Source organism: Phodopus roborovskii, unplaced genomic scaffold (genome assembly GCF_943737965.1).
Source record: "Phodopus roborovskii unplaced genomic scaffold, PHOROB, whole genome shotgun sequence".
Taxonomy (NCBI): domain Eukaryota; kingdom Metazoa; phylum Chordata; class Mammalia; order Rodentia; family Cricetidae; genus Phodopus; species Phodopus roborovskii.
The window spans coordinates 11,088,008-11,113,493 of NW_026126638.1; the positions used below are offsets into that span (position 1 = coordinate 11,088,008).

The following is a 25,486-nucleotide window of genomic DNA, read 5'->3' on the forward strand; positions in this document are numbered from 1 at the left end:
GACACCCTCCTATTCTTGCCTCACAGCTGCCACCACGTATCCCTCACCCATCAGATGCCCTTAGCTGCCATGCATAGGTGCCCAAGGGTGGATCAGAGCAAAACAAAAGTCCTCCAGCAATAAATGGGAGAGGACATCTAACAGGGATGGCCTAGGTTCAGATTAAAATCCTCTACTTTATAGCTTTATCCTGAGAGAGGCAGGCAAAATCTGGGTAGGCTGGAGGAGATGCCACACTCCAGTACGCCTCCTCTAAAAACAGTGACGTTTAAGACAAAAACAGCAACAACAGCACAGACCACATAGACGCAGAGCCACTGACATGAGCAGAGCCAAGTCTAGCTTTGTTTCAGTGTGTGCTTCTATTTCCATCACATGCCAACCCATCAGTCCTCAGTGTTACCCGCTGCAGGGTTGCTTCCCAGCCTCCCGATAGCCATTGCAGTCTTAGCTCTCTGGGAGACAGTGTTTTCCTTCACGTCTTCATAGACTCAAACGCCAAGCTCTGCCAGCTCAGGAGTCCACACCTGTCATGCCAACACTCAGGAAGAGGTGGATGGGGCAGGGATCCAGAAAACTACAAGTGTTATGCCATGCTGGACTACACACCAAAATCCCCTCTCAACAAAACATAAACAACACAGGACCAGGCCCTTGATGACTAGAATAATGACAGGGGCTTTCCATTAGGGCATTTACCTTCTATGGTTCATCTATTTCTTACAAGTTGAGAAAATTATTGACCATCAATATTTTCAATTAGTTTTTTTCTCTAAGATATATGTATATATTAACAGACAAAGTGAAGGAATAGATGTATCCCCTTATGTCTTTTTAGCATTGGGAACAGATTTTATGTAAAAACACACTATTATTTTCTTACCACTCTGCTGACTTATATAGACTTTATGTATTTTGTCTTAGAACTGACAGCTAAAGTGATAATGTGATAATGCCCGAGAAAGAAGCTACTGTAAAATACATTAATGGGTTTTCTGTGTAGGTTTTTGTCTTTATAACTCATTATTCAATTCAGTTCAGGAATTTCAGGGCAAATAAGGAGATAAAGTTAATAATGTTTTGGAAAGTGCTCTGAACAGCAAAGCTGTCAGGAATCTCTGCTCCAATCACATACACCCCACTAAACACAGATAAAGCTGGAACATGTGGGAAAGAAATAATGGAGTAATCTGTTGCTAAAGACAACCCCATCCATCATAAATACCTGCCCAGTGGTTTTTTGAGGCGGCATATTTAATATTTCTTAATACTAACATTTGCTGCTACCTGCTTATGATTTACATTTGGATTTTGTAGAGCAAACTATTTCTCCTCTGGTCTTACATCAACACAGAAGGTTCTGTGGCCCTAAGAGATGTGAAGAATTCACTCTGTTGCTCTACTAACAAGCAAGAGTTCAGTTTTGCAGTAGACTCTGTGTCCTCCAATTCAGTGTTGGCAAGGTCTACTTTGAGGTAGTGCCACAAGGAACATACAAGGAGGGCTCAGAACCCTCTGGAGACTCCCTGACTACCTTTCAGATGCTAATTATCACTGGTGCCTGTGATCAACCAGCTCTTAACTGAGGTTTTATAATCCTTTGGGGTTCATGATGGCTTGAGCGATTCAAAGGTACATGTTGATACTTATAAAACATTACAGAGGTCAGGGATGGGATAATTTAAAAGCACAAGAAAGGAAGCAGAGACCCCAGCTCTCTGTAGGCACACCGCTCTCCAAGAAGTCCCCTGTGGTCAGCCATCTGGAAGCTTCGCAAACATTGACCCCGTTGGACTTTCAAAGACCTTCATTATGTATGCGTGATAGAGCAAGTTGCTGGCTGTATTAGCTGTTTTCCTAGCTACTGTGATAACATACAATGACACAGACAACTTAATTTGAGTGTACAGTAATTATGGCAGAGATGTCAAGGCAACAGGAGCTTGATGTAGCTGAATATTTACCTCTGTGTTCAGAAAGAATCAAAAGATGAATGTTAGCGCAGGACCGAAGCCTGAGAAATGATACTTCCAGGGTGGATCATTCCATTCTGGTTAACTTAAATCAAGATAATCCCCCCCAGACAGGGCCAGAGGCAGAGGGTAGCCTAATATAAACAATTCCTCGGAAGCAGTCTAGAGGTGAATTTCCTAGGTGATTCCAGATCCTGTCAAGCTGACTATTAACACTACCCTACTGGTCTTTGATGACTAATCTTCAACCACCAGAAATTGTGGAAAGGCATAGCACTAATCTTACCAGATGTTTCCAGCAACCAGCTCCTACATCACAGAGACATGGGACTGGTAACATAAGAGAAAAGGAATTTACTTCAGCTCACAATTTAAGGTTATAGTCCATCAATATGGAATCACAACAATGGGGCTTAGGCAGATCGTCACATTGCATACACAGCAAAGATGTGGAGAGGGAGGATGAAGATGTGTCCATGCTCAGTTCCTCCTCTGCATCTTATATAATCCAGCATCTCCTTCCCATGCAATGGACCCACCCACAGTGGGCAATTCTTTGTATCTCAATTAAACCTAAATCAAAAGACACCCAGGAGACTTTGTTTTCAAAATAGAATTTATATTCTGCCAAGTTGGTGGTTAACACTAACAATCACACCTTTTAAAGTATGATCTATGCACCTTGTGGGAATGGTGGGCTTGTGAAAATCTTTACAACTTTAAATATGTTTTAAGGGATAATGGGCCAAGTGTGATAGGCTATGGGGAATTGATGTAAGAACTCTCTGAATTAGTTCTGAAATTCTATGAAAATAAAATAATTTCACGGTAAAAATTTTAAGTCATGTCAAGTAATGTTTATATTCTGACTAATAGAGAATCTTGGAAAAATTAGAACTCATGATAAATGTCTGTGCTGAAGATGTGATGTTAATTTTCTACTCAAATTTAATCAAATTTTTGGTTTTATCTTTGTAGACAATGCCTCTTCACAGTAATAAAGAAATATGACTTCCAGGTCAAACTCCTATTGAAAAACCAGGTATTGGCTTCCATAACTTTAGCCATCTATTCAATGAACATTTGTTAAACATCTCCTATGTTTTTTTAAAGGGTGGCAAATTTCTTAAGAAATTGAGATGAATAAAGCAGTCTGTTAGTATTCAGGCATCTCTACTGGCCTGTCCTTGGGGTTCTGACAGGATACACCCTCAGCTGCAGCCACTAAGAGCAACCACCTGTGCACATTCACTATGTTCCCTTTTACAAGGGCCCTGCCCAACCTCCCATCCTTCTCTCTCTCTCTCTCTTTCTCTCCCTCTCTGTCTCCCTCTTTCCTCTCTTCTTCTGTTCCTGTATCAGGTTGCTGGTTTCCCCTTTTTATGATCCCTTTCCATAATTAAAAAAAAAAAAAAAAACCCTCCTCCGCTTGATCTCTGTCATATGCCTTTTTTCTCTTGAGGGCTGCTTTTCTTAAATTGCATCAGAGTCCACATTTCAAGGGGATTTCCATCCACCACGGGTATATAGATAAAGTGAAGGGAATATGCAATAAAATGCCATATATTCACACACAGAACATGCCGAAAAGGACAATAAACATCACACATTTCAACTGTTTGTTGCAGTCTGAGTATGTGTTTCTTGGTCAGAGGAAAATGGTGGACAGTGGGGAAAATATTTGGCAAAGTGGGGGGAATGGGATGGGAGAGTGCTGGGGGGGCATGGCAGGCTGGGAGAGAGGGAGGGAGGCAGGGAGAGAGGCAAGGTGGATAGAGGGAGGGAGGGAGGGAGGCAGGAAGGAGGGAGAGGAGGGAGGGGACTGGGATCGGTATGTAAAATAAGAAAATGAATAAATGAAAATAGAAACAGAAACAGTGAACTGAGAAACAAGCTAGTGTGGTTGGGGAAACTATACTAAACTTAGCATAACTTCAGTCAGGTTCAGGGGAGGCTGGCAAGAGTTATATAGATACTTCGGGATCATATGTAACCAACCTAATGAAATTTTGATTGATCAGCAAATGCCGGGGCCATTGCTGACACTGATGGGTGATTAGAGAGGCGTCCCATGAGTCCAAAGCGATAATGAAGGCCCGTTCCAGCATCATATTGAAAGATGGAGGTGAGGGGAAATGTGGTATTTGCATGAATAGGTGAAAGACTCAGCAAACCTAAAATGGCTGCAGCAGACTGCATGGGGAGATCAATTCCATAGAACAATGGTAGGAGGAGAAGATGTCTCAGCAGGAGAGACTGTCCAAGACTACTAAAATCCCCGCACCTGCTGGGCCTCCAGGTTTTGGTCTCCATTAGGCAGATCATTTCTGAGAGCTGCTTTTAGGAAAAGGCTGGTCTTTCCAAAGTAAGGCACCATGCTATCTCCCACAAGGCAGTGTAAATCAGAATCTAACTGAGCCGATGAGGACTTCTTTTCTCATGGATCAGTAGGATCAACAGGTCCATGGAAAGAGGAAGCTCTCAGGCAACTGACTACTCCTAATAGAAATGAACATGGTTTTATTAGGGATGCAGATAAATGTGAATTCTGTACAAATAATTAACAACATGAGGACGACACTAAAATTATAAAGCTCCTTTTCCTCCCTGAAGTTTAGTGCTTTCTCCGCTGCAACTGTCTTTTTAGGGCCTGTCTCGAACTTGGATATATAAGGACATGGAATATGAGTAAATGAAACTCACTCTTTCAATTTTTTAATTATTTTTTCTCTCATATAATACATCCCTGCTGCAGCCTCTCCTCCTTCCCCTCCACTCCGCAGTTCCCTCCCCCACTTCTCCTTTCCCCAGATCCACTGTTCCTCTGTTTGACTTCAGAAAAACAGACTTCCCAGGCATATCAATCTAATATGTCATAAGAAGATGCAGTAAGGTAAACACAAACCCTCATATCTATCAAGGCTAGAGGAAGCAATCCAGTGGTTAGAAAGGCACCCCAGGAACAGGCACACGAGTCAGAGACACACCCACTCCCACAGTCCTCTTGTGGAAGTGTCAGAAGTGAGTCCTTGGAGATATCTTGGTAGATCAAGGGCTTACTACTGCAAATGTGAAGACTTGAGTTCAGGTCCCCAGCATCCAAAAGGAGCTGAGTATGGTAGCACACATCTGAAACCCCAGATCTGGGGAGTCAGAGACAAGGGGATCCTGAGGACTCCCTGGCCAGGCCACCCAGCCTGTGCAGCGAGCCCCAGGTTCTGTGAAAGACCCAACATCAACTTCCGACTTCATGGGTGCATGTACAGGAGTCTGCAAACATACACATCCATTCTCTCTCCCTCTCTGTCTCTCTCCCCCTCCCTCCCTCCTTCTCTATCACTCATTCTCCATCTCTTCCCTCCCCATCTCTCACAGGCACACACACACACACACACACACACACACAATCATATATATATACACACACACATAGCAACATATATATGCACACATACACACACACAGTTTTGTAAGTTGTGCTCTTTTACAGTTCATTCCATCAATCCCATAATAATATTTCTTTCTAAAGCAGAATTTGAAATTTACCAGGACCTAAGGCACATAAAAATATCAATAATCTATGCAGAGACACTTCTGAGGGTTAATAATCTAATTAAGAGCTGATTTCACTTAGTTAACATCTCAGTGTTATTCATAAGTTGTAGTCAGCTCCTGTCCACACATGCATGCTCAGACTTTTGGGGGTCTGTGACATTGCTGGCTTTCCAAATTTAGAAGCTTGATGGCATTACTCAAATAAGAAGCTGTCCATGTGTTCACTTTGAAAGAAACCACTGGCTACTGTTAATTTCCCCAGTATGACTGAAATATTGGCAAAACATCAAAGAAACATTGTCTTCACATTGTCACTAGCAAATCACAGCCATTGCTTGCAAATGGATTAATTTATAAATAGGCTACAGTTCCTGCATGTTTCCAGATGAACTCAATGCAAAACAAAGTGCTCTCTTTCAGACCGAATGTTTAAAGTTACGTGCACATGTGCGTGTCTCTCCGGGTACGTGCACAGGAGTGCAGTGCCCTCAGAGGACAGGAGTACATCTGACTCTCAAGTGCTACACTCCCAAGTGGTTTTGAGTGATGTGAATTGGGTGTGGGGAATTAAACTCGGGTCCCCAGATCAGTTCTAACCACTGGCCATCTCTTCAGATGTACACAAAGCTTGTTAGGTGAGCTTTTGAAGTAGAGCATCCAGAACAATGTGTGAGCAGACCAAACCATTGCCAGTACTAAGGGCTGCACCTGCTTATGAACAAATGAATTAAGCAGCATTGCCTCAGGCTCCTGCTTCACTCCCCCCTGCTTCTTTGAGAAGCAGCATTTCATTAACGTCACAAACAGCATTGATGTGAAAAACCACATGTTCACCATCTCTTGCAAACTTGGGTTATTGTGCATGGTTTGAAAACAAAACAACAAATCCCTCAGGTAAATAAATGTCAATAATTTTCTTGAATGATGGGAGTAATTTAAAGTGACAGATATGATTGTTCCTTGAAATGATTATTTCAACATATCTTAGACTTTATTCCTTTCAGATCAGGTGCCCTGGCTTGGGCTTTAGGTGGCTAATAATGCAAATAGGTTATACGGAACTTTCCCATTGGACACTTTTCTCCTAAATTCTTTCCATGAATAGTTTGAATTGTCAGGAATAAATTTTGAATCCATCCTGTACCCAAGTTTCACCCAAGGTTATTCCTGAATGCTTATTTGATGCAAATAGTTGAGCATTTTGTTTACTGGCTAGAGAGGTGGTGAGTGGCCTCCCTGAAGTGGCTGAGGACCTGGGTTGAGCTTGGGCACATTTACGTAAGTAATACCTAGAATGGAGTCTATGCTTCCCAACACACTATAAAATCATATCTTGCCCTTCCTGAAAGAATTGAATTCTGGTTCAAAAATCACTTCTTACTGGGGCTTTCAACACTTTGCTAGGTTCCTACTGAAATGTCAGTCAGGACTTTTACAGGTAAGAAATCCCAATGATTTATCAGAAAATCTAACAAAGCACTGAACTAATTGCAGAGCCTATCTCTAAGATTGTGTGAAATCAGCTCATGCTTTGCAATGTGGTTCAGCTCCAAACAATGTCTACCTGGTCTAGGAAGGGCCTAAGAGCCCCCTTTGCTATCTGGCCCATGACCCAGATTATCAAGTCAATAGTCAAAAGAATAATGGATATTTTATATTCACAAGTGGCTCAAGAGAAATAAGGACTTATACCTTGTGCATGCTCTTCCTCTAAAGCTATAAACCATCCAGAGAGGACAACCCTTCCCCCACCAAAAAAAAAATATATATGTATACAAAGAATGAGTACAGGATATAACAATGCATGTTTTAATGTTTTTTAGAAGCAAAGCCCTCCCAGTCACAGCAAACATACCGGTAGATGTTCAGAATGTCTAATTTCCAACATAATTTAAGCAGAGTTACAGTCAGGTCAGAATTCAGAAACAGAGCTCCCAGCTTCTGGGAGATATTTCTGTCAACTCTATCACTATGGAAAAATTTTACCTAGCCTTCCTAATTCATATTCCTTACCGCCAGAGTAGAGATAATAAAATATAATACAATGATATCTTTAAAGATCAGTGAAAATGATCTGTGTAATATGGTTATCAAAGGGCAGTGATTGGAAGATCATCTTCACTGGAAGATGAGTCGAGGTTATCATTATTGTACTATTATTGCAGCCACTGTTCTGTTTTTTTTGTTTTTTTAATCACTATCACCAGGCAGGAGGATTATAGAGGATCCAGAATGGAATTGTCAAGCCAGTTTATAATCACAATCAGATATAATAAAAGGTTCTGGAAAGGAGTAAAAAGAATCCTAAGAAGAAAATAAAAAAACAAATGAATAGGTCTTGAGGATGAGTGAGGGGAGAGAAACAGACACAGAGAAACTGTGGGGGGAGGTCATGAGAGGTAAGGCACAGTCACAGAAATGAAGTCTTTCTTAGCAGAAATGCAGGCCAGCAGAAGTGACTAAGAGTCAGAGCCACTGTGTGAAGAACACTCCCCCCTCCCCAGACTGAATAAATACAAAACAAGCCTCAGTCCTTGAAGTGGAAGAGAATTCACAACCATGAATCTGGGATTCTCGAGTGAGCATGGCACCTTCTGGAAAGAAGGAAGCAAACACTGTCTACACTCTGCGGTTTAGCAGCATGTTATGTGTCACAGGAAGAACATGTATTAACTGTAGTAATGAGTGTACAGAATACAGGCTAAGTACCATGCACTGCTGACATTGTAAGCTCTGGGTCCTTTCCCTTTATTTTCTCCAGAAGGAAAGCCCTTTGTACCCACAAGATGGCTCAACCTGTCACCTGTAAAGGCACCTGTCCACAAGTCTGACAGCCTGAGGCTGATCCTGGCAACCCATGTGGTGAAAGGAAAGAGCCCATGCTGTGCTCAGACCTTCACATTGTTACTATAGAACACACACACGCACACACACACACACACACACACACACACACACACACACACACGCGCGCGCGCACATTCATGCTCACATTTCATAGACCAACAAAGTTTGTAATTCTTTAAAGTTTGTAAAGAAGTGTCCTTGGGTAGAAAGTATTTCTTTCCCTTTGTCATCACTGAAGTATGCATGCATAAGTAATGTAGATCTCTATGCCCTTTGATTTGTTGTATATTAATGAAATCAAAGCACACACACACACACATTCATCTTGATCCATGTGATGGCTATATTATGTTCATTTTAAGTGCTGAATAGAACTACAATAGAGAAATGGACTTCAGTTTATCTCCTATATGGATGGCAGACATTTGAGAAAATGCCAATAATTGTTCAAGGGTATATATTTAGGGTTGTTCATACATAGCTATCCAATAAGTTTATGTACATTTCACAATATAAGGGAACTCCTCTTTTTTGCCGATGTGAGATAGAGTCCAACCTGAGACATGTGTAATGATATTCGGGGTAAATTTTTATTTCTTATTAATGAATTCATGATTATTTTCTTCTTTAATAAATTTAATAATAATTTTCAGTGTTTTATAATATGCATGTTATAAGCCACCTGGTGTGGATGCTGATAGTGTGTGTCTTTACCACAAAGCTATATCTCCAGCCCTTCAGTTTTTGCTTAAAACTCAGTTTATGATTTTATATATTTTATGCTTTTTATACTATTAATTGAAGATTGGCTTCCAGAGCTCTGCAAAATTTTTCTCATTTTTTTAAGGATTATTTACAGTTTTCTCCCTTATAGTTCTAGGTTCAATTTCAACTTGCTTAATTTTGTGTGTAAAGTGTTCATCTTTGAATTTTTTAATTCTTTGATCTTTTCGTGCTTACATACAATGAATTTGATTGTGTTCAGGCTCTATTAACTTCTCTCATCCTCCCTCATACTTTAAAATTCACCTTTTGTTCTTGGTTTGTGGGTGTGTGAGACCCACTCAGATTCATCCAGACTGGCCACATAAGCATGGGTGTGAGGTTAGTTACTGGGATGCGGCAAATTATTAGTGACTGTGCCACCGAAGGAAATGAACCTCACTGCCACCCCTAGCACCTGTGGGATCCAGAAGAGGACTTCAGATCCCTGGAAGTGGAGTTGTGATGGTTGTGAGGCACATGTGGGTGCTGGGAACCAAACCCAGGTCCTCTGGAAGAACAGCCATTGTTCTTTACTGCTGAAACACCCCCGTTAGCTGGGCTTCATGTCAGACTGGTAGTCATGCAATCCCATGTTTTATAGAAAGCATTGCTATCACATGACACCAGTTCTATTGTGTTGTTAATCTTATCATGTGCCTTTCTTAGGCACCTTGCTAACAATACTGTCAAACCTGATGTATTTAGGAGAATTTGTGTGTTGTCCTTGGCATAACTAATATCCAGGTCAATTCATAGTGTGACTTCACTAACCTCTATAAACACTGAGCTGCATTAGCTTGTGTTTCTGTGAGGATCCTAATATTTTTTGATCGAATGCTGGACAGTTAGCGTTTGTGATTATGTTAATTTGGTTAACTTGTGATCTCCCATCTCTGTAGCGGTCATAAAATTTTACACTTTTGTATGTTACACGGCAGCTGCTTTCACTTTTACAATTGGCTCAATATTCTTCATTTCAAGGTTAAGTTCTTCTTCAGAGAAAACATCCCTCTTCAGGAAAAAAAAAAATGGCAGGAAAAAATAGAAAGGAAGGCATCTTAAAGTCTCAATGTGTCTCTGAATTCACGGATTGATTTTTATCCTTTCAGATACCATATTTAAACAGACACACATTCAGATTTCTGTGAAATCTGGGATTGGGAAAGGGTTGTGGTTGTGTAAATGCAGTTTGCCTCTGATGCTGTCTCCACTAAGGAATCCCAGGCTGGTTAGCTTAGCTTTCTTTCGTTTGTGTGGTGTTCCATTCTCTTGTCCAGGAAGATATGGTGGGTAAACGTTTGCCAGCCATGTTTTCAAGTGCTCCAAACCCCTTCCAAGTATGTTTATTATCTAAAATGTCAGAATGCAAAGCACGTGAGGCCTATGGCACATCAAATACCTCTCAAGAAAAATCCAGAACGTGTCTCACAGGACATAGCAACACATGGCTGTTTGTGGTTTTATTAACTCAAAGGATCAGAGAGTCAGGAGAAATTTAACCCAGCCAAAACTCCGGTGGATTCCATAACTCCTCTGTAAACTCTCCTGATGTTCTTGAGCCTTCAGGTGGAGGAGTTCCACCCTCCTGTGGCTATCTACTCAATTCTTAACCCAGTACTATAGAGAAAGTTCTCTTATGTTGATCCAAAATCCACCTTCCTTTATACATGAATACAGGACATTCATAGGATTTGGATATTTGAAACTAATTTTATCCATAATCACTGCTTTTTTTGTGTGTACATGTGAGTGTGTGCTTGTATGTGTTTGTGTGCACACATATATGTGTATGAGTGTGTGCATGAGTTTATGTTTATGAGCATGAGTGTATATATATATATATATCAAATACATACATGCACACCACACACACATATAATATATAGAGATATATGTAGATATGTAAGTATATCTATTGGCGTATGGTTGGAAAGTGTGTCTACACAGTTGCTTTGGGTCTGTTTCTGCCTGAGTTCACAATAGTAACAACCTCTAAAACAGTTACTTTTGCACAAACTGTAACTGGCAATTTGGCAAGAAACAACTGAACCCAGAAAGGTTCATTGTGGTTCATGGTTTGAGGGGCTACTGTCCACTCTAGTGTAGCAGTCAGCTCCTGATGGTGTATATTAAGACCAGAACTTTTCACCTCTTCATGTAGCCTAAAACAGAAAGAAGGGGATTGGGATGGAGAAAGGCTAACCGGTAACCTGTGAGCCCTGCCACCAAGCAGTTTTGGCAGCCAGGCCCACCTCCTAAAGGTTTCACAACCTCCCTCAAGAGCACCACCAGTTTAGGAACATGTCTACAAACACACAAGCCGGTAGTGGGCATGTCACATCCAAACCACACTGACCTACTGGAATTCTTCACACAGATTCTGTGTAAACAAAATAGGTTAATGTCTTCAGGTTTATATAACAAGGGATATGACCATCCGTTTTTCAGATAAAAGCTGTAGACAGGAAGCAGCATTCTTAGAAGTTCTCTATCAGGCTTCTATTCTCCTGTCCTTTACAGGTAATAAGCCAACCAGTGCCCTTTGTCCTTCTCTGGGTTTTAGCCCCAAATCATCCCTTCCCCTATTGCATCCAACTATCTGAGTTTTCATCCATCAGCACCTGGCAGAATATGAGCCATGAGCATTAAGTCCTCAAGTCAGAACCTACTTCCAGACTGATAGTTCCCCCAGGCCACTGAAGGACCAGTGTTTGAGCAGAAGCTCTAGCTGTCTGTCATCTTCAAAGTTAATCAATCTCTGTTATGTGCTAAGTTACACCTATACTGTCCTCTGAGAATGCAGGGTTTGTGTGCATGTGTGTAGAGTATTTTGTGTCTTAATCTGAGAATTGCAAGAGCTAGAACCTTGGTCTACTTGGTAGCTCTTGTTATGTGTTCAAAAATACCTTAATGAAATAGCAGTCCTAAAAAATTCATGGTGTGTGAATATCTGCCAAGCTTAAACTTAAAGCTTTGTGTGTATGTGTGTGTGTGTGTGTGTGTGTGTGTGTGTGTGTGTGTGTGAATGCACTTGAATGTGTATGTTTGATATGACTTTTGTGAGGTCACTTTCTTCTGCATGGAAACCTTTGGAGGACAGAAATTCAATACCAGGCATCTCCCTTAAATGCTCTCCTTCTCCTCAGCCACTAAAACTACACTTTCCTCTATTTCCAAGCAAAGAAATTTTGGAATCATCTTAAACCTCATCTTTGTTCAATTTTCATATCAAATTCATCATCTTGTTATTTTTTATGATTGAATTATTTCACTTAACATATTCCAGAAATCTCAGTGACTCATGACTACAATTAACATATTTATCTTTTAGAGTTTTGTGAGTGTAAAATGAGATAAATAGATTATATAAGACATTAAGACATACTGCACAATGGTTACAAAACAAACTAGCTACCATATTTCCAGAGATTTAAGAAAACTGAGAATTTTCATTTGAATTGGTAATGTTTATGCCTTTTTTAGAATATTCATCAATTGGCTCTTTCTAGTGCACAAATGACAAACCACTTTAAGTGTCCCATTCACATAATTTTATGGCATTTCAATCCTCACCTCATTAGTTATCTGTGTATAACAGGTAAGGTCATATTTCTTTTATAATCCAAAGAATATGTGAATGGCTTAAAATTAAACATTAGAATTTTATCATTTATAATTTTTTTATAGTTTTTTCTCCTTTAATCTTGATAGAAACCTGCTCAGTTACTATTGTTCCTACTGTAGAGAAGACATGGTGTAGGCATATGGAAATTAATGTTTTAATGATTGTGGGAAGAACATGAAAGGTTGTCATAGAGCTGTACTGACTTCAGTGGATGTGTTGACAGTCTATTAATAGGGGAATGATCTTCTATGGGGCTATCCAGTTCATCAAGTCCTGATGGGTGATGTCCTTCTGTATATATTTTTCTCTTATTGGTTGATTGGCCAGTAGCCAGGCAGGAAGTATAGGCAGGACTAGGAGAAGAGTAGAATTCTGGGATAAGGAGGCAGAGAAAAAGATGGAGATGTCATATAGCCACTGAAAGAGTAACATGCTGGAGCATTCATTCTCTGGTAAGATAAGACCATGTGGAAATACTTAGATTAATAAAAATGGGTTAGTAATTAGGAGAGAACTAGTTAATATGAAGCCTAAGCCATCGACCAAACAGTTTAAAATTAAAATAAATCTCCATGTGTTTATTTGGGGCTGAAGTGAGGCCCAAAATGGTAGAAAGAAACTCTGTCTACAAAGTCCAGTCTTAAACATGACACTACAAATTACAGCCCAGTATTGATGATATGCACAGAAAACCATAACCTTAACTCTAGCTCTTAGGGGAGTGTGGCTTTTGGTTTATTTTATTAACTGAGTAGGATTGGAGTACCCATGTGATTCTCAGTGTGTCCACTTGTGATGAGGCACATACTAAAAGCATCTGACTCTTCTGCACAGGGATTACTCATGAATATTTATTCTCCATGCTATAATAAACAGCTGTATATTTTTAATATGTGAGAGACTTAAAACAAATCTGAACTAAACGCTACCCTCTATATTCACACATTAGTCATGTCTGTTGATGTCTGTGCAATGTCTATTTTTTTTTCTTCTGTGGTATTCATTAATTATTCACCCAAAATTTTTTTCATTATTTATAAAAATATCTTAAATCATACTATGAAGGCATTGAGAAGTGGTTTTCTGTTCTACTAGAGACAAAATTGTGTCCTATTAGTGTAAAAACTTGTGATCTAAAATTCAAATTGAGTAAGCAGATTCAAGCATTTTTATGTTGTGAGTCCTTATCTTTATCTCACTTACTTTCTTATTTTATTCCTTTATCTCATCCTTTCTTCCATTTCTCATTTTATGTTATATAATGTAAAGTTACATTTAGATTAGTTAGTTAAGCAGTTATATGAAGTATAGACTGTTGCAGGATATTCCTTTACACTGTGTGAAGATGTGCCACTGGGATTGGTTTAGTAAAGAGTTAAACAGCCAATAGCTAGGCAGAAGAGGTTAGGCGGGACCTCTGGGGACAGAGAGGACTCAGGTAAGAAGAAAGGCAGAGTCAGCAGCCTGGTGCAGAGGAAGCAGGACATGCAGGAGGAGACAGGAAAGCCACAAGCCACATGGCAGTGCATAGATTAGTAGAAATGGGTTAATTTAAGTTTTAAGAGCTAGTTGGGAACAAGCCTAAGTTAAGGTCATGCTTTCATAATTAACAATAAGTCTTAGTGTCACTATTTGGGAGCTGGTGGTACAGAGGAAGTCTTGTCACATATGGTGTCCATTATGGGGGTTTGATTATCCTAACATAGGACCTGAGGAAGATAACAAAATTTTGGACAAGGAGCCAGATGTAGATTCACAGTTCTGCAGTCTCTCAAGTGGGCTGATGTTTGATAATGCACAGAGGTATGGCTGGGGTCTGTGGACTGAAACCAGCTGCCAGCACCATGTGCTAAGCTGAGCCATGTGGCAGCTGACATGACAGCCTGATATTCGTCTCATGAAGTCAGAGAATGCTATAGATGTTTAGAAAAGCCAGGCCCAGACACAGAAAATCTCTAAAATATACAGTATGGTTCAAAATGTGCTTAGATGCTGAATAAAAGAAAAGAAAATGGATATAGGCAGTCATTTAAAAAAGCCACCTTCCATTCCACACCTTCTTCATGAGAAAGAGGTCATTTAAAGACAAATGTTAATAAACTGTGATATTTGATCTTGTCATCTACAGACACATGTGAATAATGTTATTGAAGAAGTTAAAAATATATGCAGTGTTCTGGGATGTGTTGAAACCAAGCAAGTTTCAGATGCAGTAAAAGAACTAAAACTACTTCAGAGGAATCAGCCTCAGGTAAATATACTCAATTGGTACATATAACTATATGTACTATAACATATACATATAAACTAACCGATTGTTGCATGCAATGTTTTCATTACTGGAAACCATAAGTCTGTGTGCACACGTGTGCTTGTGTCCATGAGGACAGCTCAATTATGCTATGCCAAAGAGATTCAATTAAATTAAAAGGAAGTTTTTTTAACACTTGGGAAATTTGTGACTTCCCTCAAAATCTCCAAGTGCAGAGCCCACAAGTATCTCAGAGGATGCAATGCACGGTGTTCTAGCATGTGCGTGTACAGGCTGTTGATGGTGGTCTTGTGCATAGGTACAGAGCGGTCCAGCTGTATGGCTAGAAGGTGGTAGAGTGCGTGTTTTCTCCATGAATGTGAAGTAGACACCGATGGTGTGAGTTCTGAGGAAATTCTCTGGGAGCTGTACTCTCTACAATTTACTTCTTTGAAGGGTCTGGAAAAATAAAGTATTGTGCAAGTTTTTAAATCTGAGGGAAGTAGGAAACTCTCCAGTGTAAGTTATGATCAAAGCAGTGTTTATGAAATCCATTCACCATGTGTCTGTTACACAATAAAGTGACCAAACAGAAATGTAACAATCATGGCAATATAGTCGTAGTAGTAGTAGTAGCAGTAGTAGTAGTAACAATAGCAACATAATATTCCCCCCTCCAGAACATGCTAAGATCCCATCTGTACTAACACATCTCAAGTAGCATGTTCACTCTAGTCAGGTTCACTGGTGATAAAGCTTAATTTATAAAACAGACTCGTAAGGAAACAAATGAAACCAATTGTGTATAGCACTAAAGCAACATATACTATAACATATAACACAACTGTCAGCATCACTATTCTGACTCTTTGAGGTCATTTTATCAAATACTTGATCACAAACATTCTAAAACCAAAACAGCTAGCTTTGTGATTCAGATGTTACTAAGTGGCTGACAGGTAAGCAGCAAATACTGCGTGAGCACAGGGACAAAGAGATGATTCTGGATCTGGGTAGCGAGGAATTGAACAAGGAGGGCTTTTATGTATTACTCAGACTTAAAAGCTGTGGATCATTTATTTCTGGAATGTTCTACTTATTTTTAGCATGTTCATTTTATTATTCAAATCAGTTACACATAGTGTTTAGGGACAGAGGATTAATACATGAATTCTTTGACTGCATGGAGAACAACAAAGATTATACTACTTTTAAATACATTCATCTAGAAATTCTCAAAAGATTGATTTCAAATGTAGCTAATCACTCTTACTGGATATGTAAGTAATTATGCTGGCTGCTTATTGTTGCTGACACCAGAGTGACTGTGCAAAGTCAGTAATTGAATTCTTGGTTATGTCTTGTTTTAATCACAAGTTGTTTCACGATTAAACAATGGAAACAAATAATTTATTTGCATTCTGTGCTCTGTAATGGTGACAATCCTATGAGTCCCCAGACACAGATCGCCAAATATTCTAAAATAAACATTAGCTAAAAACCAAAACATCTGAGCATAAAAAAGCATGTTTGTGATAATCAATAATCCCCAAATTCATTGCCTAAGAATTATTTTTGTTCTAAGTTTTCCTTAGTGGAGGAATCTATTCTTTTACTTTCCCATTTATTGAGACGATTCCCTGTGTCTGCTGTGGAACATATAACAAGAACACAGGAAGGAAGGAAGGGAGGGAGACAAGGAGGGAGGGAGGGACAGAGGGAGGGAGGGAGGGAGGAAGAAAGGAAGGAAGGAAAGAAGGGAGAGTCTATTTGGATTTGCAACTTGAAGAACTGTCCATCATTGAGGGGAGTTGAGGCATCAGAAGCTGAAAGTAGCTGGCCATGTTGCCTTTGAAATTAGGAAGAAGAGAGAAATGAACACACACTGCTGCCCATTTCCCTCTATTTACCCAGTCCAGGGTCCCAACCAGGGAATGGTACCTTCTGAAGTGAGAATTCTCACATCAGCCAATGCAACCAAGATAGCCTCTGTGCTCACAGGCTAAAATAGCCTAGATAATCCCCCATAGAGATACTAATGGGCTTGTCTCCTAGGTGATTCTAATCTCTAGATTGTGCCAAGTGGATAATCACCACTAACCATCACACCACTAGTGCAGAAGCAAATGAAATCACTGTGGCATCTCTAAGCCTTGTTTTAAATAGCTATTAAGATTTATGGTCTTCACATGTGACCATAAGGTGAGAAATATGATGGGCACTCATATAATTTGATTGTATTGTTCTCCTCTGTGTCAAGACAAAAATCAAACAATACTGTGGTCTTGGAAATCATATCACCTGTGCGTTCAGAAAATAAATATTTCCATAAACTTAATAATTAAAAGTTACTTCACTTCCAATAAATGATGTCAAGTCAGAATGCCAAACCAGGGAGAATTATCTCCAAAAGATAATTCATGTCTTTTTGGTCATCACCCTTTGAAGATGTTGTGAGCATCTAGAACTGATAACAAAACATAGTGTTACAAATATGATTGGAATCTAAGCTCTCCTGTTTCCTTTCAGAATCAGATTGTGGGGAATTCATTAACCTCTCTGGTTTTCCATGGTGTAATCTAAACGAACTGGAGGTGATCAGGATGATTCTTGTGCTGAGTCTTCCTCCCAAGGTCCCAGAGACACAAGCCCCATCCCTGGCCCCGTCATCTCATGGCCATTAATTACTAGCTTTAGGACAAACATGAATATTTGTCACAGCAGCCCGGATATGGAAGTGTGGAAATGTGTCTTTTCTGTGGAGGCCATTAGGCAGGATTTAAAAAAGTTTTTGATGAAGGTGCACTTCACATGATATTAAAGTTCACTAAGGAATAAAATGTCTGGTCTCACAAGAAGCTGTTTCCTAAACCTTGTGAAAAACAACCTAAAATTTTCTCCAAGATACCCAGCTTCTCAGTAAATCTGAAGCCCAAATAACCCTTTATGGAAGAATTAGCTATTTCCTTGGAATGCCCTGAGCAAGTATGCTCAAGCAAAGCTTAGATTTATGCATTACAGCCCATATGGGCTTATGCAACTGAACTTATATATAGCCTCATATTTTCATGAAGGAAATGATTTGAAAGGACAGAAACAAAAAAAACTTGAAAATCAAGAGTTTGGTTTCTTTAATAATTAACAGTTTTATCACCTATGTTCCAACCCCAAGATCTTAATTATTTTTTACAGACTTTAAAGTTCATTGTTTCCATGTTGCATGTACTGATCCTGCCCATCAATTTTTCATCCTGTCTTAATTGTGAGCCTGCATACAGAAGAACACCGGGACTAAATACCAAATACATTTAGCACGATTTGTGCAGTAACCACTATCAATTAAGTAGTCAACAAGAACCAACCTGTCCACCCACTGTAAACCTAAGATAACAAACACTGTGGGATCCAAGTCTCTGCCAGCAATTCTCAAATTTGAGATGCTTTTTTTTTCCTGGCTTCATTTTTAGTTTTCTTTGCAAGACACTATTTCCTGCAACGTAGGGAAGTAATTAAGTATTTAATAAATGAAAGTTTGGCAAAATGAAGAATTAAATTATAAGTGCACTTCTATTCTATTCTATGCTCCCACTTAGTACTGAAAATAATCTTTAGCCTTCAAGTTATACTCAAAAACTAATTTAATATATTTTTGTATAATACTCCAAAAAAGCTGAAGGACAGAGTGAAAAATATGTTCTTTCCTGTTTTGCTGCAGGTGTACGTCATGGTGATTTTACAATACAAGCCTACATTTCTGAACAAATAAAATGCCAGCCAAGCTAAGAGTTCAAATAGTCTGACACACCTGAGCAAGATGAAGATATTATCTATAGTTTTGGGAACTGGTGTTTGGTGCTACATTCTAGTGAACGATTTACCTAACACAAGTGCTTCTGAGGCTCATAAAATGACATTTTTAAACAAAATGTTACAGTCAAATTTAATCATATTTTACCATATTAGAAATAGTCTTTCTCTGAGGAAATCATCCAGAAGTTCTCTGATACAAGAAAACAGTTATTCCCTAGTTTATTGGCTGAATAAATATGCTTTCTAGTTAAATGACATCCTTATAAGAAAACTTTAATATTTTTAATTAAAGAAAAAGAAATGACTTGAATGGTAATGCACTCATGTTGTCCCAACTACCAAAAGAGCTGAGGCAGGAGATGAACAGGTATCCTGGAGTATGAGTGAATCATGGCCAATGTATCAAGACCCCAAAAAGTTATTTTTCAATGTTCTAAAAGTTCCATCAATTGGAGTGAATATTATTAGAAATGAGAACTCTCCTTTCTGCTAAAACATTGTTTTTAGTGAACCTATGAGTCAATGTATTGTTTTCATGGTAATGGACTTAGAATCAGCAAGCCTCAAGCCAGCTAAAGAACGACCTACACATAAATATAGTCATCATGTTGTGGACATGAATATAAATGGCAGAGAAAAGAATAAAAACAGTAACATTTCAGATTGAGAATTTTGTGATATGATGTAACACATTTTCTTCTATGTTCAACTATGAAAAAGGAGAGAAATAAAACCAGGTGGAGAATCTATATGATTCAATTCCCCCTTCATCTGGAATTCTTTTGGATGGTCCACTAAGCTTGTGTCTGGATATCTGCTAATAATGAGAGATAGGTAGCGAATGAGGAGAATTTGCAATGCACTTCTAACAGAAGATTAGTTCCAGTCATGGAGGAGAGTCAGAGCTTAGACAAGATCTGCAGATTGCTTTAATAATGAAAAGCTCGACTGATTTGAGCAATCTCTTTAAAAAATCAAATAACCTACATTACTCATTGCAATATCTAGAACGCTTTGTTATTATGCAATATAGATTTCCAGTATTTAACATGCAACACAGATTAAATAATACTGAGAGATTTTTTTTATCATTTTCTCATCTCAGAGAAATTATAGTGTATTGATTTTAGATATTACTGGTTTAATGATTTTCCTAAATTAGTAACACTGTATTTCCTTATTATTTTTTAGAATTTTCATCAGAAATCAGAGACTTCAAAAAAAGGTAATGAAAATATGCATTCATACATTTGAAAAATAAAGGGAACAAAGGATACATGTCTTAGAATTCCCTCACTTTTTTTCCAATTTGCCCATCTAAGTACTGTAACAACACACACCCACATGACCCGGGGAAAGTGGTTTATTCAGACCTTAAGATCCTTCTACTGGTAGAAGTGATGAATTCACAAGTGAATGGACAAGATGGTATTGTTTAAACCTACATTGTGTTTGTTAATTAAAATGAGACAAGTAGAGATATCTTATTGTGGTTAAATAAGAATCAGGATAAACAAACAGGCCTAATAGATGTTTATTCAGGGAGAAAAAGCTTACAGCCTAGACAGATGAACACCAGCAATTTCTACCTAGTCCTGCCAGCAAGAGAGCTTTTCCTGGCTCTTCCTCCGAACTCCTTCCACAGGTCACTTCCGCCCATGGCTCCACCCCACAATGGACTTGGTCAGTGCCACAGAAGGACTATCTCACTACAATACCTAACAATGAAAGGGGTTTCAACTGATTGATTATTGTTTAGTTGATTGATTGATTGATTGATTGATTGATTGATTGATTGATTTTGAGACTGATAGACTGGTGTCACTATGTATCCCTGCTGGAACTCACTACAAAGATCAAACTGGCGTTGAACTTCCAGAGATCCTCCTGCTTCTGCCTCCCAAGAAGTGGAATTAAAGGCTTGTCCTTTTAATCATCCAAAGATACTGCAAAAATGTTTACAATGAATTAGACTTTGTTGTGAGAAAAAGTACAGGCACTGATCTCCAAAGTCATTCGAATTTAAACTCAACCTTTTATTTGAAAGACCAGCTGGTAGACTAGACAACTGGTAGACCAGGTAGAAGGACTGGATTATGGAGCAGGACTCATAAAGGATCTGGGATGATGATGCTGAAAGCTGAAGGGTTCTTTCCCACTTCTGTAAAGAGTGGGTGTGTGATGTGCTTCAGACCAGGATCCACTTTCAGGTTTAGTTTCCAACATCAGCTTTACCACTTCTGATTTCTGAGACCCAAGAATAAACTCTTGAATTTAGTCCTAATAAGCACAAAATATGATGGTGTATGGTTGAGGATGTTGTTCGCACAGTGAGATGATCTTTGGAAGAGGAACACCTGAGCTTCCTCCAGGGACAACATAACTAACAACTGATAACCTTGAATGCATTTAAATCAACCCACCTTCCACACGGTTAATCCTTCTAGTTGGGAGTTGCATGAAAACATACAGTCTCAGTTCTAATTCCAACAGTTGGAAAAAGCTGTTCAATATCAGTGTTGCCCTCTATGCATCAAGGTGATACAGGGGCAGAGGATACGGAGAAAATCCTGGAGCTAGTGAAAACAGGACGTGGATATCAGGAGACTCTAAGACATGCAAGGACCAAAGGGGCACAGGCTGCTTCAAACGTTCCTGGCACCGAATCTCATGATCATATGTGCAGAGCTCAGGCTCAGTAATGCTGGTACAAAACTCTGCCCGTTTCTATTGGGAGTTCTGTAATGAGGTCTCTTCCTCCGGACCCCTCATGGCATTAGAATATAAGATTCTATAAAAAAAAAAAAATGAGCGGCAATGTGCCCAAAGATTTGTACTCCATAATAAATTACAATGGATTTCAATTCATATATTTGCTTTGCAAATAAGTTAACATTGTAATTTTTTTTCCTCAGAGAAAAATACAGGTGTGATAAATATTATTTTACCATATTTCTCCACCTAGCCCAAGGTCTTGATTCACAGAATAATTTGATGATGTCATTGTTAGTATATACATGCGCATGTGCTTAGAGGCCAAAGGTCAACATCAGGCATCCTTAGCCACATCCCTCCTTGTTTTTTGTTTTGTTTTGTTTTGTTTTTGTTTTTGTTTGTTTGTTTTTTGAGGTAAGATCTCTTACTATAGTTGGAGTCTACCTGGCTGACTGCACAGCAAGTTTCAGGAAGCCCTCCATTTCTCCCTTCCAGGGATAACAGATGCAAACTACTGGATTAATTGTTTTTAAACATTTATTTTGTATGTACGAATGTATGCCTGCATGTATTTAATGATGGTGCTATGAAGGTGAGAATAGTGTAGCTGGAGTTAAAGACTGCAGTGATCTGCCATATGGGTGCTGGGAATTGAACGCCAGTCCTCTGGAAGAACATCTGGTGTTCTTAACCACTGAGCCATCCCTCCAGCCCCCATGCCTAGCTCTCCACGTGAGTCCTGAGGTGCTGGTCTCAGGTTCTCATGCCTTCATAGCAGGTGTCTGCTGAGTCATCTCCGTGGCCTCTGGTGATGAATGTGAAATGGATTCTTAAATCTAGACTTGTGGAAACATAAGAGTACATTTGGGACTTATTACTAAGCAACCTCACAGACACAAATAATAACCCAGAACTCTCTTTCTGCACTAACAGTAAAGAGTAGAAGGTGGTAAGTATCAAAATTGAGGTCCTCAAAAATATGAACTTGAGGACAGATCAATAATGTTGGATATATATTCGCCAGCACACTTTCACAAAATTGGGTGTTACTGACAAGAAGCTTGTGCTTCTTGTTGCAAAGAACTGGCAACAATTTGTAAAGAGGAAACAAAATGTTTCTAGAAACTTCCAAATCTGCCACCCATGATTCAGGAAAATCCCTGTTGGGTGGCCTCCAAGGGTGTGACAAGCCTACTTTTAGGACTATTATAATGCTGACTTTTTTACTTCTGCTTCATTAATTCCCACTGCTGATTTCTCAGAGAAATTTAATTAGAGCCTTTTTCTCTTTGCTCATCTTCCCCCAGGCTGTTGAAAGAAGAAAAAAGGAGGGGGCACCATTTAAGAAACGAGGCAAATAAGCACAATTTGTCTATCATAAATTTTGTGTGCATTTATGAAAACCTAAGTGAATAATAGCATGTGTTGAGCAACAACAAAGAGTGCTTAATTGTGGGCAGAATTGCTGGAGGACAGGATGTGGGAAGAAGGCATCATGTTAAAGCTAGCTTCTGTCCTGGGGAGCCTGCGCACTCTAACACCATAATGGTGCAGAATACTCGAAACAAACAAAAAAAAAAAAAAAAAAAAAAAAAAAAAAAAGAAAGAAAGAAAGAAAAGGAAAGGAAAAAGAAAGCTAGCTCTTTGTGCCATTTTCTTTTGGAAACAACTGGGAGCCAAGACACAACTTATGTTTCAGAAGGGACTTTGGAGGGGGTTGCATGTTTCCATAAGTGATATGACTTGGAGTGTGCTTAAATTCTGTCACAGCAGACAGCAGAGAAGGATGTTCTGATCTGTCCCCTTGACAAATTCTTTGCTCCTACAAGAAAATTATTAGCTGATGAGTCATTTTTCTTCCTTTATAACTGCCCTTGCTTCATTTAAGTGATTATGACAAAAAAAAATCCTAACAAAAGGAAACTTCGAATCAAAAGGGTTCATTTGGATTTCAATCTGAAGTTATAGTCCCTTAGGAAAAGTCAAAGCAGAAATTGAAAGTGTCACATTTGCAATCAAGAGTAGAGAGGGAAAATGTACGGATCCTTGAGAAAATGTATGGATACTTGCTTGCTTGTGCTCATGGAGCTTTCATCTGTTGTGCATAGTTAGAGAAACCCAGCCTAGGGAATGGAACCCTCTCACAGAGGGCTGGGTCTTCCTGCATTGGGTAACAACCCTCAGGCTAACCCAACATAGAAAACCCCTCCCTGGGACTCTCTCCTCAGATGACTATAGGTTGTATCAACTTAACAGTTAAAACTGATGCTCACAGTGACAGACAGGTGATGAGTGTTCAGCCAATGGTAAACAGATCTTTCAAACAGAATTTGTTTGAAGTGATCATAAGCCATTTAGAAAGTATGACCCTTTCCTTATAGTTAACTCTAAAAAGCTGTAAACCAGAAGATAATTGATTGCAACTTCCAATCAATTGGCATATCAAATTAATCATAAAAAGAGCCTCCAATTTGTAACTAGAAGGATATGTTTTCAAAATCTCTACTGCTAAAGAAATGGAAGTGTGTAGACAGATGATCTACCAGCAGCCATGCCAGGCTGCTTCCAGAGGCCCAGGTGGCTAATTGGCTCCAGTTATTGAGGGTCACTTTAATTAAATCTTATTTATATTTCATTATAAGAGATTTCAAAGCTATAATTGATGGCTTATGAGAAATATGACCCTTCACAGACATCCCAATCTCTCTCCTTTACTTCCCCAGGCTTCATAGAGAAAGTGGCAGCAAAACTATCAAGGTCCATCTATCAACTAATCGAAGTGTACTGCAGTAGCTTCTGTACTGATTTCCAGGCTGTGCACCTACCTGGAAGTACCTCCTGCATCCTCGCTGGGCTCCGTTCCCACCTGAGCTTCACAGTGTGTGCCCTGCACAACGTTCCAGAGACGTGGGCACACAGGTGAGCAGCAGAGAATTTTCCCAGAGTCCCCCCACCCCCCTGCCAAGTATAATTAGCTTTGGTCTCACTTGGAGAAGCAAGTATATCATAAAATGTTGGGAACTCAATTGATGCAGATTTATTTTTCATCTTAAGAAAAGCTAGATTCCGGGTGGGTATTCATTTTTCCTTCACCATATTAAAATGATGGTTATAGTCAGTGCCTCTTCATGAAGTAGACAGTGTTCACCCTGTTTAGTGGCTTCTCTAAAATGGTATTTTTCATAATTTAGTTTAAACAATTAATCATAATTAATAGGATACAGGAGCAGAGAAAGTGCATGCACAGGCACTGAAAGTATTTATAGATAAGCATAGCTAAGTTCTCTGATCCCTATGAGGTTGTGAGTGGTACAGACACCTCATCAGATTAGTATCTTACCAAAGTAAGAATTACCAATGGATTATTTGATTTTCACAATTATTCATGGAATACCTCTGGGCTTTAAGTTAACTATATTTATGTAATATTTTCTAGAATAACATATTCATAGTAACATTGTAAAATTTAAATTCTTTGTCAATTGAATATAGAATATATTGGTAAACTTTATTCAAATTAAGTGAATTGTTAATAAACGTACTATTCATACAGCATTTGGCACCTGAAAGAAAAGCTAAAACTAGTGATTAAAATACATATTTTTAAGATTAATATTTTTGTTAATTCTTTGAGTATTCCACACATTGTAGTGATCATGTTCACCCCTGCTTCTGTCATAGTCATCTGTAGTAACCCCACGTTGCAACACCAATCTGTTTTTGCCTGTCTTTGTGTGTCTTCAGTCGGATCCAGCTGACTTGCCTGGTTCATATCTGAAAGGGGGAGTGGGGATTGAGAAAGGTCAGGTAAAGATGCTAAGAAAAAATGGACACAGGATAGAATTAGGAGGGCAATCCAGGGAATACTAGAAGCTTCAAGTTTATTCCTCAAGATTCTTAAGTGCACCAATCAAAAGGGGGAACATGGCAGAAGACTTCTATTGT

General features: G+C 39.1%; 1 protein-coding gene across 1 annotated transcript in view; it reads left to right on the forward strand.

Annotated features, from left to right (window-relative positions):
• Window positions 1-25,486, forward strand: part of Pik3c2g (phosphatidylinositol-4-phosphate 3-kinase catalytic subunit type 2 gamma) — a 221,596-nt gene that overhangs the window by 30,275 nt on the left and 165,835 nt on the right. Inside the window, exons 7-11 of the mRNA XM_051173115.1 lie at window positions 2,952-3,015; window positions 10,418-10,477; window positions 14,894-15,016; window positions 20,018-20,051; window positions 24,265-24,460. Of these exons, the coding sequence (XP_051029072.1) occupies window positions 2,952-3,015; window positions 10,418-10,477; window positions 14,894-15,016; window positions 20,018-20,051; window positions 24,265-24,460 (477 nt within the window). The remainder of the gene's footprint in view (window positions 1-2,951; window positions 3,016-10,417; window positions 10,478-14,893; window positions 15,017-20,017; window positions 20,052-24,264; window positions 24,461-25,486) is intronic.